The 15972-nt window shown below is 40.5% G+C and overlaps 1 protein-coding gene across 1 annotated transcript; it reads right to left on the bottom strand.

Annotated features, from left to right (window-relative positions):
• Positions 1-1977: 1977 nt before the first annotated feature.
• Positions 1978-13032, bottom strand: Nus1 (NUS1 dehydrodolichyl diphosphate synthase subunit). The gene is made up of 4 exons (XM_033763195.1): positions 12864-13032; positions 11861-12010; positions 5837-5936; positions 1978-3595 (listed from the first exon to the last, which is right to left on the bottom strand). Exons 1-4 carry the CDS (start codon positions 13015-13017, stop codon positions 3505-3507), a joined length of 495 nt encoding a protein of 164 aa, XP_033619086.1. The 5' UTR covers positions 13018-13032; the 3' UTR covers positions 1978-3504.
• Positions 13033-15972: the final 2940 nt, after the last annotated feature.

Genomic DNA, 15972 nt, shown 5'->3' with positions numbered 1-15972 from the left:
AAAATTAACTTACAGTCCCTGAATATTACAGGGTGACAATAAACAAACAATTATCTGAAGGATATGGAACTGAATGTGGACAATTTTTTCAAAACATTTTCATGGACTGACATAACTGTTTATATTCAGACACAGAAATCGAACATAACACAAAACTCTCATATGCTGGCTTTTAGTTTTAAAAGAATTTATTAAACCTGACAGTGGGATACATTTTTAAAAGTACAAAAAAATTCTGGATCAGCAAAAAATGTAATCACTGAGGTTATTTTCCTTTATTTATGCTTCTCTGAATCCTGTTTTTGTATAATTTTTTTAAATTTATGTAAATTTTCTGTATTCCCCTACCAATTTTATCAGTATACAACCAGTTATCTAGGGATTTGGGCAACTGCTGACACTAATCTTATTTCCTGGGTTTTATTTCAAACTATCCTTAAACTTCTACATAATTTTGTTAAAGATATTTCCCAGAGTTAAAATATGACCTTTGACAAATTTGATGTAAACCATGCTTAAAAACCAACTGTCTTACAACTGTCTTGTCAATGAATTTGCAGCATAAGACAAATTACAGCTCTTAGCTTTCAATTTCCTGCTTTGACAAAAACTATCAAATTTCTTTTTTAAGAGTACACATACTTTCCATATTCCATATTCAGTGAAAATAACTGATTTTTAGTTACTGTGGAATTTTGAAAATCCTGGCAATTGCGAAGCTAAATTTATTATCTTAACAAAAGGCAAATAAAGATTGTAAGATTTCAGGTGTTTGTTAAAAATGGGAATACATTTCAACCAAAAGCATACTATCTTTATAAAAAAAAAACTAGCACTGCTATCTAGTCATAGGAGTTTCTCATTTCTGCAGTCCCTATATGTTCAGAATAAATGTAATTCATGTACTACAGACCACGAAGAGTATATTCTTTTATTGGTTTTTGTTCATAATTGTTTCAACTTTTGATAAAATTTAATAAATTTGATTCCTTAATCATAAAAATTTGCTGTACACATTATTTACATATTGCCAAAGTCTACAGTCTTACAAAACATCACAAGGATCAAACTGATTCTATGCATCATTCCATCACACAAGAGAAGGAAGCGGATTAATATACAAAGATTAAATTATTGATATGCACAGTGTATTTGGCACTGTTCATTATTAAACATCTGCTCAGAGACAGGCAGTCTTCATTCAGCCTTTGTCACAACAGGCCATACTTCGCTGTTCACATTAAAACCAGCCTTTTGACTTTACAACACTAACCCATTAGCTTTAAGCAGCAAACCACAACTTGGAAGTGGGAGTGGAATTCAAATCCTCCCTTCTTGCTCTGCTCCATCCACAGAGAGGGCCTGATCTGGTGATTTTTCCATTGTGGGAATGTCAAGAAATAGTGTTAAGACAACGCCTTCAATACACATGAAGACATATGCTTTTCTTTACAGTGATCAATTCTGAGGATCTCCGACAACGGGAGTGTGAGGATTTTGCCAAGAATTATAGAACAAGCAATGCTGTTCAAATCGGAGATGGTGCTGGCAGGCGCACCATGTGAGAAAGCTCTGCGAAGGCTCTACGTGAACTTGTCTCAGGAGTCTCTTCTTCTGACTACAGCAGATTGAGAACATGGACTACAGCTTCAATAAACACACAGTACTGCGGAAGAGGAGAAAAGTGAAAAACAACACTAAATCTTGGGTCTGGGGATTTAACTCAGTGGCACTGTGCCTGCCTCACAAGCGCAAGGTCCTGGGTTTGAGCCCCAGTGCCACAAAATTAAAAAAAGAAATCAAATACTCAATCTTGTAAAGATTTGGGCTGCATCCCAATAGGTAATTTATTTAACTTCATTTTAACAAACATTAACTCCCTTCTTCAAGTGGGCCCAATAAATTCATTAAAGCTGTACATACTGCCAAGTATTTATAAATGACATTTACATCGTCTATCATACAAAAGGCTTAAGTAAAATAACGGGATGTAACTGCTAAGTACAACAGAAACGGGAAGTTTCTAATAGTTTGGATATGCTGTAGCTTCACACAAAATGTGGAAATAAATTAAAGACTTAAAAAATTACAAACTATGAAGTGCAAAGTAATGTCACTGGACCAAAATTTAGTTTAATCATTTTTATTTCAAGTGTAGTTTTAAAATCATAAATGGTTTTAATCCAAAATTGAAACATTTATTCTTCACCGCTTTAGAATCTGACAAGCAATTCCAAACCATATTTTCCGAATCCAGTTTTGTCTGCTACTTTTCAGACTTCTGAGTACGCAGGCTACTCCACTCTCAGTGTATGGTTCTGGATGGCGAGGTTTGCGATACGACAGCAATCTGAAAACAGTCCATCAAATATGAAGAACGTGTCTGTCCCAGGGTCAGCAGTGAGGGAAAATACACTAAACACCTCCCAAGAAGTGACTGATTCATTTATAAAGTAACAGAACCAGAGCTGTTCTCTGTCACAAAAGAGAATATTAACTTATTTTTGCAGACTTTGGTTAATATTTTATTTCCCACATAGGCCTCAATCTTCCTTCATCTTTTATGCAAAGTCTCAACAAGGGTTTGATGAATAAACTCCAGGTGTTATCCCAATGAGAAACAAGTTGATTTTTGGAGAAAGTGCTATTCCAAATTCTTTTAAATGCTCAGAGCAGTTAATGAAAATATTTTACTAACTTTGGATGCTATATAGCACACAACGCACCGAACAAAAAAAGGAATTAAAAGTTTCCTTTTTTAAGGAAAAGTTTCACCTTTACTTTTACTATTACAATTTACTCATTTTTGGTTTTCACTGCCTAATTCAATATTTAAATTTTTACAACTCTGCATTTCAGTATAGTAAAGAGCTCTTTCTTCAAATGTTCTTCACAGCCCAAAGACCCCTGAGAGACATTCTCAAATTGCACTGACTACAGTGAAGTCCGAAATGATCACGGAGGCACGTGTGAACCTGGGTGGTCCCAACTCCACTCGTGGGAAACGCAGTCAAACGAGAAGACTTCCATTTATTAAGTCCATATACTACTCTTGAAAATTAAAGTTTGGTCACCAGGAAAGACTCAACAAAATTATTCCCTTCCCCCACAAACAACAATCAAAACAGCTCTGATCCATCCCTCTACTCCCCACAAAAACAGGGAAGTGGCAGGGCCTGAATACTTCCAATCTGAAATCTCAGCTCCGAAGACGGTGGCGATTCCTCCAAGGTGTAGGTTTATGTACTGTTCTCCAATACATCCCCCATTTATAAGTTTACTTCCTTACACAAACACACACACACACACACACACACACACGCACGCACACACGCACGCAGACGCGCATACACACACTCATCTCAAGTAAGACACTTTTTTGTGTTTGCTGATAAATTATGAGGAATATGAACTAGGTGTATACAGCGTTTCGCAGGTGTCTGTAAACATCAGAGTCCCCCAGGTCCTCTTCTCCCAAAGCCTGAAAGTAGCAACCAGGGATCACTACTTCCCCATGCGCTGCTCACAGGCTGCGTACTGGCGGAGGGCAGAGAAAAAGTCCTCATAACTGATGTTTAGGTGGGAAGGCAAAGAGCTGAAAAGGAAACACAGAGAAAAACCCATTAGAGGTTCCCTGTAATGTGGTGGGGAAAGCAGAGGACAATGACCAAAAAGCGGGGAAGGACAGGAGGAGACAAATTACAATCAGAATATGCCAAATTGTCTCCACCAAAACACTGGAAACCCCACCATGAAGCAATTTTAAGTGCAAATGAATCTGCCCTTCTTTCCCTAAGAAGACAAGAGCAGGTCCAGAGAGCTGGTTTCATACCCTGTTAAACTGGACTAAGTCAAAGCTGGAGATCTATGGAGAACCATCTCCCTCAAACCCACCCCAGACTCTCCGAGGCCAACGTGTGAAGGTCATTCCCAGCATCCCGGACGTGTGTGTTGCAGCAGGGAACCTTTGCCTCCAGGGCTCCCCATCCCGGGCTCCCGGAGCTATTACAGGGTAAGGACAGAATGAATACATGGCCAGAGGGCTCCCCTGCCCAGGAGGCTCCCTTAGGCAAATACCTGAACTAATTTCTACAGCTTTATAGTGAGCCTTGGAAACTCCAAGTGATACAAGAGTCAAACCCAAGCCAGGTCACACTGAGCATTCCAGGTCACACACCACACCCGCCTGCCAGACTCTGGGGGCACTCATTAAATGTGCCTTTTTGTCATCCTTCCTGACTGCCAGAAATTCTGTAAAAAGTCACCACTTCAAATTCCTAATCAACGCCGGGGATTTAGCTCAGTGGTTCGGTGGCCTGCCTTATAAGCACAAGGACCAGAGTTCAATCCCCGGTACCAAAAAAAAAAAAAAAAAAATTCCTAATCAAAATCTCCTAATGGCATCAAGTAACATCTCAGTAATCTCCACTACCGCTCTTATGCCTTGGTCATCTACTCCAGCGATGCCCTCAAAAGACACTGAAGGATGCTCCTGTCAGGCCGTGTCCATGTCCTCCTCAAGGCCCGCATCTTCCACCTGTGATATTCTTTACCATCTCCTGACACTCCCCAAGATGCACCTCAGAAGCAGGACGCACTCCTTGCCCATTACAGGCCTCCGTCTCATGGGGAGAAGACAAAGGGCGAGCCTGACGGCAGGGAAGCCTATTGTGAGGGAGGTATCTGCTGTCCACTGCAGATGCTGATCCTCAACTTCATGGTACAATGTCAACTGCACAAACAGAGAAGCTGCACTTTCCAAAGTCACATTACGGAGCTGCATACCAAGATCTATCTGCTCTAACACACACTTTTCTCCGCTCTCAAATTAACACTCCAACGTATCACCGCTGCCATTCTTGGAGCCCACGTGAAAGGCATAACCTGGAAGACCCTGGGGAAAACCGACTGGCAGGCACATGTGGCCCCAAGGACACCCAGAGTCAAGACCTGGGTGAACCATGTTTCCTCCCACCTTCCCTGCCTGTGCAGTGGTGGGACCAGCTTCACACAACCTTCTCTCACTCTGACCCACAGTATGTGCTCTCCTGTGCCTCTCCACGCCATACTTTCTCCTCCCACCTGCCTCTAAGACTGCATTTCTTAAAGGACCCCTTCATAACTGTAGGTCCAACGACCTCCTGGTACTGATGATCCCCAAATGAACATCTTGAACCTTGGCTTCTCATCCAGTCACCAACTTTACATCGCTATCTGCCCCGCTAAGTGACCCCACCTACACTGACCACAGCCTCAGAATCATCCACATCATCCCTTCAACATGAGTGCTCCCTTCACTTTCTAGTTCCCTCTCAATAGCACTATCACCCACCTGCGACTGAGACTTAAACCTCCCGGTCTACTATTCCACATTCCTTAGGTTGGTGCTAAAAGCCTTCCTGACTCTGACACCCTCAGCACACTACTGCTAACCTTCTGCTCTGGCCAAGCCACATCCTGCTTCTTTAAAAATGCGCCTCAGCTTTCCCTTCATTTCCCTTCCTACCCACTCTACAATCAGCCTGCATTTTAAATACAAACTTTCTACACCTACTACGCACCCTGGATATGTCCCCCTGGATATGATTTCTGTGAATCAACCACTCAGGCTCAATCCTCAGCTCCTGAGATGTAAGTGCCAATACCAGACATCTGCACAACCATTACTCTCTTGTGTCTCTTTATGTACGTCTTTTATCTTGCCATTGACATTGTAAAGAGTCGGAAGTAAAGATGTGGTGACATAGCTCTTCGGGAATTCCCACCAGATCCAGCGCAGTGCTAGGCCCAACACTTGCCAAGTGGAAACATAGTCAGTATACTTTCAATTACTTACACAATCTCAGTCAGTCTGATTTGCCAGGGAAGAAAGCCTAATGTGCTGTCCACAGGACCAAACTTCAATATTAAATCAGGATCAGGGAAATGATTGGAACCTTGGAAATAAAGACACACATGTGAAATTAACACTTACTGCTTACACTTACACACATACAAAGATCAAGGGCAAAACTGCTATATGATGGGTCCATTCTTTTCAGGAGCTTTACCTCCATTTTCATGCCTCTCACAATCCTCAATATGTATTTTGGTAGCTATGTCCACTCCAAATGTGGAGATTTTCTCGAAGTCCATGTAACTGGACTAATACCTAATAAGGCGGACAACCCGAAACTCACCCTAAATCCAGGGCATAGCCCAAACACACTCAATCCTTTTTCAGCATGGGGGTTCTCTTGGCACCCTGGAAAGGCAATGCTCAAGGGCACAACTATATGGACCACGATGTACGGACCAACTTCAGACACAAAAAGGGCCTGAGAAAGTATCTCCCCGCTTCCTTCTCCCAGGGCCCAACTCCAGCTATACAGTGAGGTGCTTTCCAGTCTTCCCAGAGTCCACACAACTTCAAAGGGAAACAGAAGGCTGCACCCCAGACTTGACAAGTACCCAGATATTTTGTATGTGTTATGAACTGGTTTCCATGTAAGATCCAGCATGGAGAGGGTGGGGATGGGGAGTTCAACTGCTTAAAAGTAAAGTAGGAAGAGTCGCTGGGATGAGACACGTGACACTGCACTCTAAAAAGTCTGAGTTCTAACAGTTCTGCCACCAACTAGTCTGTCACACAGTGTCAAACAAAGCTCAGCTCCTCGGACAGCCTGGCCAACAGTAACATGGAGGAATCAGTTCCATGAAAGGGCCCCACACAGTCCACATCAGTGGAGCAAATGGTGTATGCAGGTCACATACCGCTCTGTCACCTCAAAAGCAATTCTCTTTAGAAAAAGAAGAAACTTCTGATAATATTGATGTGCAGAGGTGACCATCTTCCCTATAAACACACGTTAATTAGGCATAAACAGCCATTAAAAGGCAATTATGCCTCAAAAATAAACAGCTAGAGCTTCAGATAAGAAGGGCAAGAGTCTATGGCCTCCCTGACTGAGACTTCTACTCCCAATCAACGCAGAGAAATAGTTTTAGCAGCACAGGGATGACAACAAAACTAGAGGATTTGCTTCTTGCTGCCAAAAGATATGGACTGAATTTTAAACTGAAGTTGTGGCCATGAGGAAGAAAACAACATGCAAATTCCTACTAGTCAGGGAAGAAAACACAAAAGTATTATCGGCCTGAGCTGTATCTCCCAAGACCACAAAATCAACAGGAAGGTCCTGGAGATAAAGGCACGTGAATTCTATATCCAAGCTGCAAGGAAAACTGCCCACCTAGGCGGGGGTGAGGCCAGAGCAGGAAGAGAGCCCAGGAAAAGCAAAGGGCAAGGAGACTTGAGAACCAGTGTCAACTCGGAATGTACTTTTTGGTTCCACACAGACTACTAGAGCCTCACACAGGTGTCTGAGTACAACCAGTGTACAAACCACCAATGACCACTATACTACGCAGAACAGGAAACAGTCTAAAATCTGAAAACAGACAGCACTGTCTTTATTTGTAATGAGATGACCTTATATTTAGAAAATTGTCTCTACAAAAAGGGTACTTCAACTTTTAAGTGAATTTTAGGAAGAGTACAGGATATAAAATCAGTACTAAAAATACTTGTATTTCCAACTGCTATCAACAATCTGCAGATAAAACTAAGAAAATATTCCATTATTGATAACATCAAAAAAGACTAAAATACTTAGGAATAAATTATAAAAAGAAGTTGAATTTTAAACCATGAAATTATAAAATGTTGTGACAAAAAATTCAGGATTCAAATAAAGAAGAAATAGATTTTCATGGATTAGAAGATTCACTATTGTACAATGTCAATATTCCCCAAATTGAGCTACAGATTCACCTCAATCCATACCAAAATCCCAACAGGGCTATTTTTGGGAACTGGAAAGGTGACCCTAAAATTTAATAAAAACACAAAGGACCATGAATTTGGGGGAAAAAAATCAAAGCCAAAAGCTTTACACTACCTGATTTCAGAACTTGCTATGACAGACTACAGTAATCAAAGAGAGATTTTATAAAGATAGACATACAGACCAATGGAATAGAATGGCATGCCCAGAATTAAACTCATAGAGCTATGGTGAGCTATGTTTCTTTTTTTTTTATCTTTTTCTTTTTTGGTAACGGGGATTGAACTCTGGTCCTTATGCTTGCGAGGCAGGCGGTAGAACCACCGAGCTAAATCCCCGGTCTGAGCTATTTTTCAACAAAGAAACCACAGCAATTCAGAGGAAGAAAAAACTAGTCTTCTCAACAAATAGTGATAGAAAAACAATTAGTATCTTTCACCTCATGTCATTTACAAAAGTTAAGCCAAATGGATTGAAGGCCTAAATGTAACAGCAAAATCTATAAAATTTTTAGATGAAAACACAAGAAAATAAAAATAATGTTGAGTCTGAATCAGGCAAAGATCTCTTACATATGAATCCAAATGCATGAACCATAAAAGGAAAACAAAAAGATAAATTTGCAGTTCATAAAAATTGAAAATGCTGAAAGAAATCACCAAGAAAATGAGAAAGTTATGGTCTGGGAAAAATTATTTGTAAATTGTATCTTGCTAATGATAACAGACATGTATCCAGAATATATAAAGACTTCTTGAAATTCAATAACCAAACGACTTATTAAATAAAAATGGGCAAAATATCTGGACACCTCACCCAAGACATAGTTGTGCAAATTGAAACATGAAAAATGTTCTCTAGTCATTAGGGAAATGTTAAATAAAACATCAAGAAAATTCTACCACACAAACACACAAGAATGGCCAAAGTACATGAAAGAAAGAAGAAAGAAAGAAAGAAAGAAAGAAAGAAAGAAAGAAAGAAAGAAAGAAAGAAAGAACTACCACACAAACACACAAGAATGGCCAAAGTACATGAAAGAAAGAAAGAAAAGAAAGAAAGAAAGAAAGAAAGAAAGAAAGAAAGAAAGAAAGAAAAAGAAAGAAAGAAAGAAAGAAAGAAAGAAAGAAAGAAAGAAAGAAAGAAAGAAAGAAAGAAAGAAAGAAAGAAAGAAAGAAAGAAAGAAAGAAAGAAAGAAAGAAAGAAAGAAAGAAAGAAAGAAAGAAAAAGAAAGAAAGAAAGAAAGAAAGGAGGGAGGAAGGGAGGGAGGGAGGGAGGGAAAACTAGGTAACACCATATAGGGATATAAAAAATACATCTTATTTGGAAAGCAGTTTGGTAGTGTTTAACAAGTTGAATACCAGCAATTCACTCTTAGGTAGGTACCCCAAGAAAGGAAAACATACCCACACAAAAACTTTTATCAGTATTAATCAAAACCTGGGGCTGGGGATTTAGCTCAATGGTTCCACCACCTGTCTTGCAAGCACAAGGACCTGAGTTCAATCCCCAGTACTAAAAAAAAAAAAAAAAAAAAAAAAAAAAAAAAAAAAAAACCAAAAAAAAACAAAAAACAAAAAACAAAAACCCAGAAATAAACCAAATGTATATCAACTGATGAACAGATAAACAAAATGTCGTCTATCCATAAACAAGAATCCTCAACAAAAGCCGGCACATGCCTGTAATCCCAGGGCTTACAGGGCTGAGGCAGGAGGGTCGCCATGTGTTTGAGGCCAGCCTGCCAGCTACATAGTGAGTTCGAGGCCAGCTTCAACTATAAAGGGAGACCCTGCCTCAACAAACAAACAAAAAAGAATACTCAACAATAAAAAGTAATGAACTACTATCACATTCAACATAGATGAGCAAACAAAGGAAGGTAAAGAACACACAAAAGTAAGTCAGAAAGCAAGCCAGGCGTGGCCTGCCTTGGGAGATAGGGGTGGGCACTGAACACAGAAGGAAACTTCTGGGAGTGACAGTACCAGGACTGCCACGAGTCAGTGTAATGACTGTGTGCATCTAACTTCAGGGTAGCCCTACAACCCCAGGTAAAATACTTGGGCCCAACACTTCAGCATTTTCCCACAGGCTATCTGAAGACCAGCCGAGGACCCCAGCTCAGGACGCCCTCATAAACTGCTCCCGGGTTGGGCCTCAGAGTGCAGTAACAATCACTATCCCAGCAATCTCTGAGCAACGGTCCCAGAATGACAGGAAAACAAGGGGGAGTGTCAAGTGAGGATTAGTGACTCGAGGCCCGAGGTCAACTATATTTCACTGGTCAAAGATGATGCAGAGACTGAAGATTCAAGTGCACAGCCGAGACAAGAAATGCTGAGTAGTAAATGAGGTAAATGGACGCTATGCATGAAGGTAAGTGAATGTCTTGGAATTACATGGCACTGACAGCCATTCATGGGTGTGAGTTTGTTAGAAAGACTGCCTTTCTTCAAAAGGATCAAGAATAGGGCTGGGGATTTGGCTCGGTGGTTCCACCATCTGCCTTGCAAGTGTAAGGGCCGGAGTTCAATCCCAGGTACCAAAAAATAAAAAATAAAAAATGATCAAGAATAATGCTGGTATGCCCACTGTTGGCAGGTTATAGCACTACAATTGCCACTGTCAGACTGGAAGTGATCAAAGCAGGAGCAAAGAAAAAGCTCATGTTCATTCTAAGCAGAAGAGCAAGGAAAAAGACATACATCCTAATGACGTGAGAAAAGTAACCTCCAGAAGGGAACCAAGAATTCCTCCCTTTCCTGATGAGTAGTACCATTATTCCATTACAGATTAATATGCATTCAGATTACTTGTACTGAATATTACACCATAAAGCTTTTATTATATATTAAATGGAAACTAAAAGGAGTGTAAACTTTTATATTGTTAATTATAAGTAATGACATAATAGATGGAAAAGTCTTACTGAGATGTACCACATTCATTTTACATTACCCACCTGTCACGTGGTAGAATAGTGTTTTTGTCCGAATATGAGAATAACTTGACTTCTATTGATCTTTTTACATATTTCATTAAAAAAAAGTTAAGGGCCAGGGATTTAGCTCAGTGGTTCCACTGCCTGTCTTGAAAGCTCAAGGTCCTGAGTTCTATCCCCGATACCAGAAAAAGGTTAAAAGGGGGGGGGGTTAGAAGAAGGACCATAAAGTAAAAGTGAACAGTTCCTACAGAAGCTAGAGAGAGAATAACTAACCAGTCTTTCATAAACTGTTGAAAATACATATGCATAAGGTTCTATTTTGGTATAATGTGACAAATGTAGAGATTCATTTGACCGTTATATGTAGAGCATAACAGAACACTAAAAAAAGAATATGTGTGATAGTAAGATTACATTCTTTGAGATGGGTATGGTGGTACACACCTATAATCCCAGCACTCTGCAAAGCTGAGGCAAAAGGAGCACAAGTTTGAGCCCAGCCAGTGCAACTTCTCTTTTAAAAAAAAAAAAAAAAAAAAAAAAAAAGCTGGGGATGTAGCTCTGTGCAAAGGCCTTGGGTTCAATCCCCAGTACCACCACCCCCAAAATTATATTCTTGGAACTGCGTTTAAAAAGCCATTATGTTCACACTTCACAGAACATTCAACTAAAAAGAAAGGGAGACAGAGAAGGAAGAAGGCTGACAAGCAGAAGTCCTATTTCCAAGAATATAAGAATATTTGCCATTGCAAAAACTCACAATCCTTTCCTTGGGCTGGGGACACAGCTCAGCAAGAAAACATTTGCCTAGCCCGCCTAAGGTCCTGGGTTTAGTCCTCAGAAATGGGAACACACACACACACACACACCCTTTCACTTATCATTAACTTCTCATGTAAGTGAATTTACTATAAATTTCACTATCTCAAAATCATTTTCATACGTGAGTCTTTAAACTTCAGTACTATTAAAAGCGTAGCAACAACAAAAAGTAGGTTTTAGATTATGAAAGAAACCTAAGTACTGTACGTGTACTTCCTTTCACACTGTGTCCTTGAAACAAAGCAGACATGTATTTGTGACTCACTAATCAAACTGTCCAACATGTCCACGTCCAGGTCCTCAGGCCTCTGCTGCTGCCGGGCAACCAGCCGGCAGAAGTCCTGAGCAGCTCGCACAATGTCGGCTTTCCCATCTTCTGGGGACAGCACCTTCACTGCCAAGTGGCAATTTAAAACTGGAGCAAGAAACAAACAAGTCACTGTTAAAACATACTCTTCTACTATTCTGAAAATCAGTTTTACCAAATTGTAAGGTCAGGCCAAAATAAAATAGATTTCTTAAACAAGAATCACACCTTCAGTTTCAATACCAAGACATACTTAGCTATTCTCCTGTGAAAGGACCAATAAATCCCAAACCACACTCACATTTATATACTGCCACCCTTTTCAAGGGCTCAGAATGAGTTGAATTGTGAATAAATCTTCTAGGAAATCGGAATTTTAACTATAAGCCAGCTAACAATATTTACTCATCTAAAATTCCATGTACATAGTACAATTATTAATAGAGAATTAAAGAAAAAAGTGAAGACTTGAAAAAAAACTATTTCAATGGAATATGTATGTAGTATCTATAATATACACATCTGAGTGCACTGAACAACTTTACAACTGATGATTCTAGGAAAACTGTTATCAATGCAAACTTTTTATCTCCACACATGCAAATTCTTTCTAGTCTGGAAGTTCCCACCATCTTTCCTAAATCAGTTTTGCCCCTGTTTACACATTTGTTTCCTGATGTATGAATATGTCTGTTCTTTAGATTCTCTGCTGAACCAGTTACAAAATTTGCGACTGAAATAAAATCTTTAACATGTGTTCACTTTTTAATATCAATACAAATTATTTTATCTTTCTCTGGAAGTTATCTTTGAATAAGACAAAGAAGCTGAAATCTATTAATGATGACATAAAAGACTACCAGCAAAATGAAAGAGAAGACACTGAAAGAGTATAACCTGAAACATAAGACCTGAGTCTTCAGACATTACCTGTACATATCCAATTTTTACTCATGCTTACCTTGATCATCTTTGTCATTACTATTTGCAAACTCTGGTGAGTATTTGGAACAATCTAGGCCCAGAAGTTCCTGCTGTTGTTTTAAAATTTCATCCATCAGTCTGGAATTATTTCTTTTGAAAATACCTTTAAAAATGAAGAGAAAACAAATCATAACTAGGTTAATTTGTCTGCTTGAATTATTAATGGATGCTCACTGCGAAAAGATCACTAGATCCAGAACAGAATAAATTCTAAATAAATCAATAATGACTAAGCCTAAACTAGAAGGTAAAGGCAAACAGGACAACAAAATCTGTAAACACAAGAGACTAACAAGGGTTAACTACTTATTGGCGATGGGAAAATGACAAAATTTAAACCTAGAAAGGAATTTTAAGAGCCCACTTACCAGAAATCTTTATTTACAGATTAAGAAACAAAATGCCCTTAAAGGGCTTTCCCAAGAATCGCTCCCAGTCTAACATATTTTCTCTGCGGATTTACTCTGTGCATTAATACTAATCATCTCATTTTGATTTTTTAATGAAAAACTAATATGAATTATGTAGAGACATGACCAAAATTGAGTAAATTCAAAGATAAAAAAAAATAATAAAACTAGTTTCTGATCCTCCACGCACAGGAAAGTCAACACTTTACCATCATTCACCGAGAGCCATGGAAATCTGTGACACACATGTCACACAAACCTAACAGAGCTCTCCTCGTTTTTAAGCATTTTCAGAGGCAGTTTTCTAGTAATTGCTGCTTTCCTGGCCTTTATTGCGTGTTCATACTTTGTGCTCTCAGGTCGGACTCTCTCACTCAGACACTGGGAGAAGAAACTTAAGAGCCAAGAATTCACCATACACAAACATCAGCATTTACAAAAGCAGGCTCGTTGGGTGGAAGGAAGTTTTGTAAAGAAGCAAGATTTCAAGTGAGCTGAACTGAGAATGTTAGAAAGAAAATGGAGAAGACACTAAATGGGGAAAATGCTTACGAAAAAGCAGAATACAATATTCAGCAGACAGAGGCTGCTGACGCAAAGGATTGGAGAAAGTAGTGAAGGACAGCTCTGAGTGTTTCAGGCCGCCTCCCAGATAGGTAACCAGCAACTTGTAAGCACTTAGTACTGCTTGGACCTGTGTGTTTCTAGGAGAGAACCCGGCTGCCGGAGCACAGGGATGCCCCAGCCGCAGATGCCAATACGAACGGGTGGAGCAATGAAGACAAGACTTCAACTGAGGAAGTGCTGCACCTGACACCTGGGTCTCGCCAGGGAAACTCGGAACATCCTGTCTTCTCCAAGGCCACAGAATAAACTCTCTCATAAGTGGGGGAATCTATGAAAAGGACTTGTTAAAAGGAAGAGATAACTCAATTTTAGAAGGCTGGTGACAGAAAGTGCAGGCAGGACACAAAGGAGGACACACACCTGAGCAGGTCATCTCCTGTGTCAGCTCTCGGCCCACACAGCAGCTGGGCACCATCAGAGACTGATGGGGTCACTTCCTTGAAGTGGGGCACACAGACAAGACAGGACAGTAAGAGCTCCACAGAACAGGCGAATACAGAGAAAGGAAGAAGGTGAGGACTCCAGTTAAAAAACTGCAAGCCTCCAAACATCAAAGTGAACACTGGAAATGCTCCTAAGCAGAGCAAGAGGGAATGAAAGTATGTCCCTAAACAGTAACAGAATTTTTAAAGAAAAGTGGTTAACATCAGGAGTTACGTGAATAGCAATCTGTAGGACCATAACACTTGTGCAGTGATGCAACAGATGTGGGGTGTCTAAGCACTGCCTCAAAGCAATACTAATTCAAATGCATGCTACTTTAGGGACACAAAGAAACATGATACAGGCTTATAAATGCCACAGGAGTTCCAAGTATCTATGCAGGAACTGAAAAAGGACAGAAACCACACACGCTGTGGGGTCTGTACTACAGGTATTAATTCAGGAACCCACCTGAATTTCAAAAATGTCTTAGTTTAAAACTAATTCCTCGATTTCAAAAGAAAAAGTTCCACAATGTTCCAGCCAAGATATGAGCTTATTACAAACAAAACGGTAAAGATTCTGTCTCCCACGTGAACCAGACTGCTCCTGCTGACAGCCGCTCCATAGGAGGTCCTGCCACCCCCCAACCCCCCCCCGTTTGAAGACCCCAGCTTCTCTTCTGCCAGTTCATTCAGTGCGACCTATCGTAGACTGAAGAGCGAGGAAAGCTTTTCCGAAACCTTGCTCCCTTAGGCAACCCAGTCCCCAAGGTGACAGTCAGTCAAGTAGCTGCCTCTCTGCCTCCTTTTGCTCTTTGGACTCAAGTGTCCCGAAGCGTTACCACTGGTTATCACCCAGCTTCCCTTCCACTTTCAAACTGACAAAGGTGCTTTGAGGGAAGAGGACTATCCTCTCCCTTTTCCTCTAGGTAAGGTTCCTCTCCCCCAACCTCACTGGATGCCCACGGACTCCTCCTCCTGGAGCCCAGCCCTTCAACAGGACTCCAAAGCCCTTAAAGGTCAGGATAAGTGCCAAATGAGTGGCAAAAGCTTGAGTGCAAATTTAAGATGCCAAAAATTAATATAAATCACTTAATACAATTTGAGAATAAAACATTAACATTCTGAATGGAAACAGGATCAAGATTTGATTCTAATATCTCCAGTCCCTCCATACTTCTCTCCCTCACAGTTCTGTGCCACTCTCAACACACATCAAGTTTAAAACAAACAGGAGCATAAACCACGCGCAGGGTGGGATGTAGTCCAGCAGAGGACAGGAAGTACATGCAGCAGGAAGTCCGCCCTCTGCCTCCAATGTCTGCTCTAGATACCACAGCCCCAACCTCCCAGGCAAAGCCCAAGCACCCTCCCCACAGTGCTGCTCCCGGCAGCTGTCCTTCTCAGGGCACCAACTACTTACTGCCCAGTCCTCGGCACAACGCTCATCTCAGGGTACACCTTCAATCTCCGCATCTCCCAACTTCAGTATGTTCAATGGCCCCTAAAACACTCTGGATTAACAACAAGCAAAGTAACTCAATACACACCTATGAAACAAATGAACCTATTTCTTTGTAGTTCTCTTCCCCTAGCATAGGCCTGTGCCTTCTAGTCTCAAAAA

The sequence above is a fragment of the Fukomys damarensis genome, unplaced genomic scaffold (genome assembly GCF_012274545.1).
Source record: "Fukomys damarensis isolate Sample0158 unplaced genomic scaffold, DMR_v1.0_HiC HiC_scaffold_14, whole genome shotgun sequence".
Taxonomy (NCBI): Eukaryota; Metazoa; Chordata; class Mammalia; order Rodentia; family Bathyergidae; genus Fukomys; species Fukomys damarensis.
Note: the sequence above shows the minus strand (reverse complement) of the source record. Positions and strands in the feature narration are given on the sequence as shown.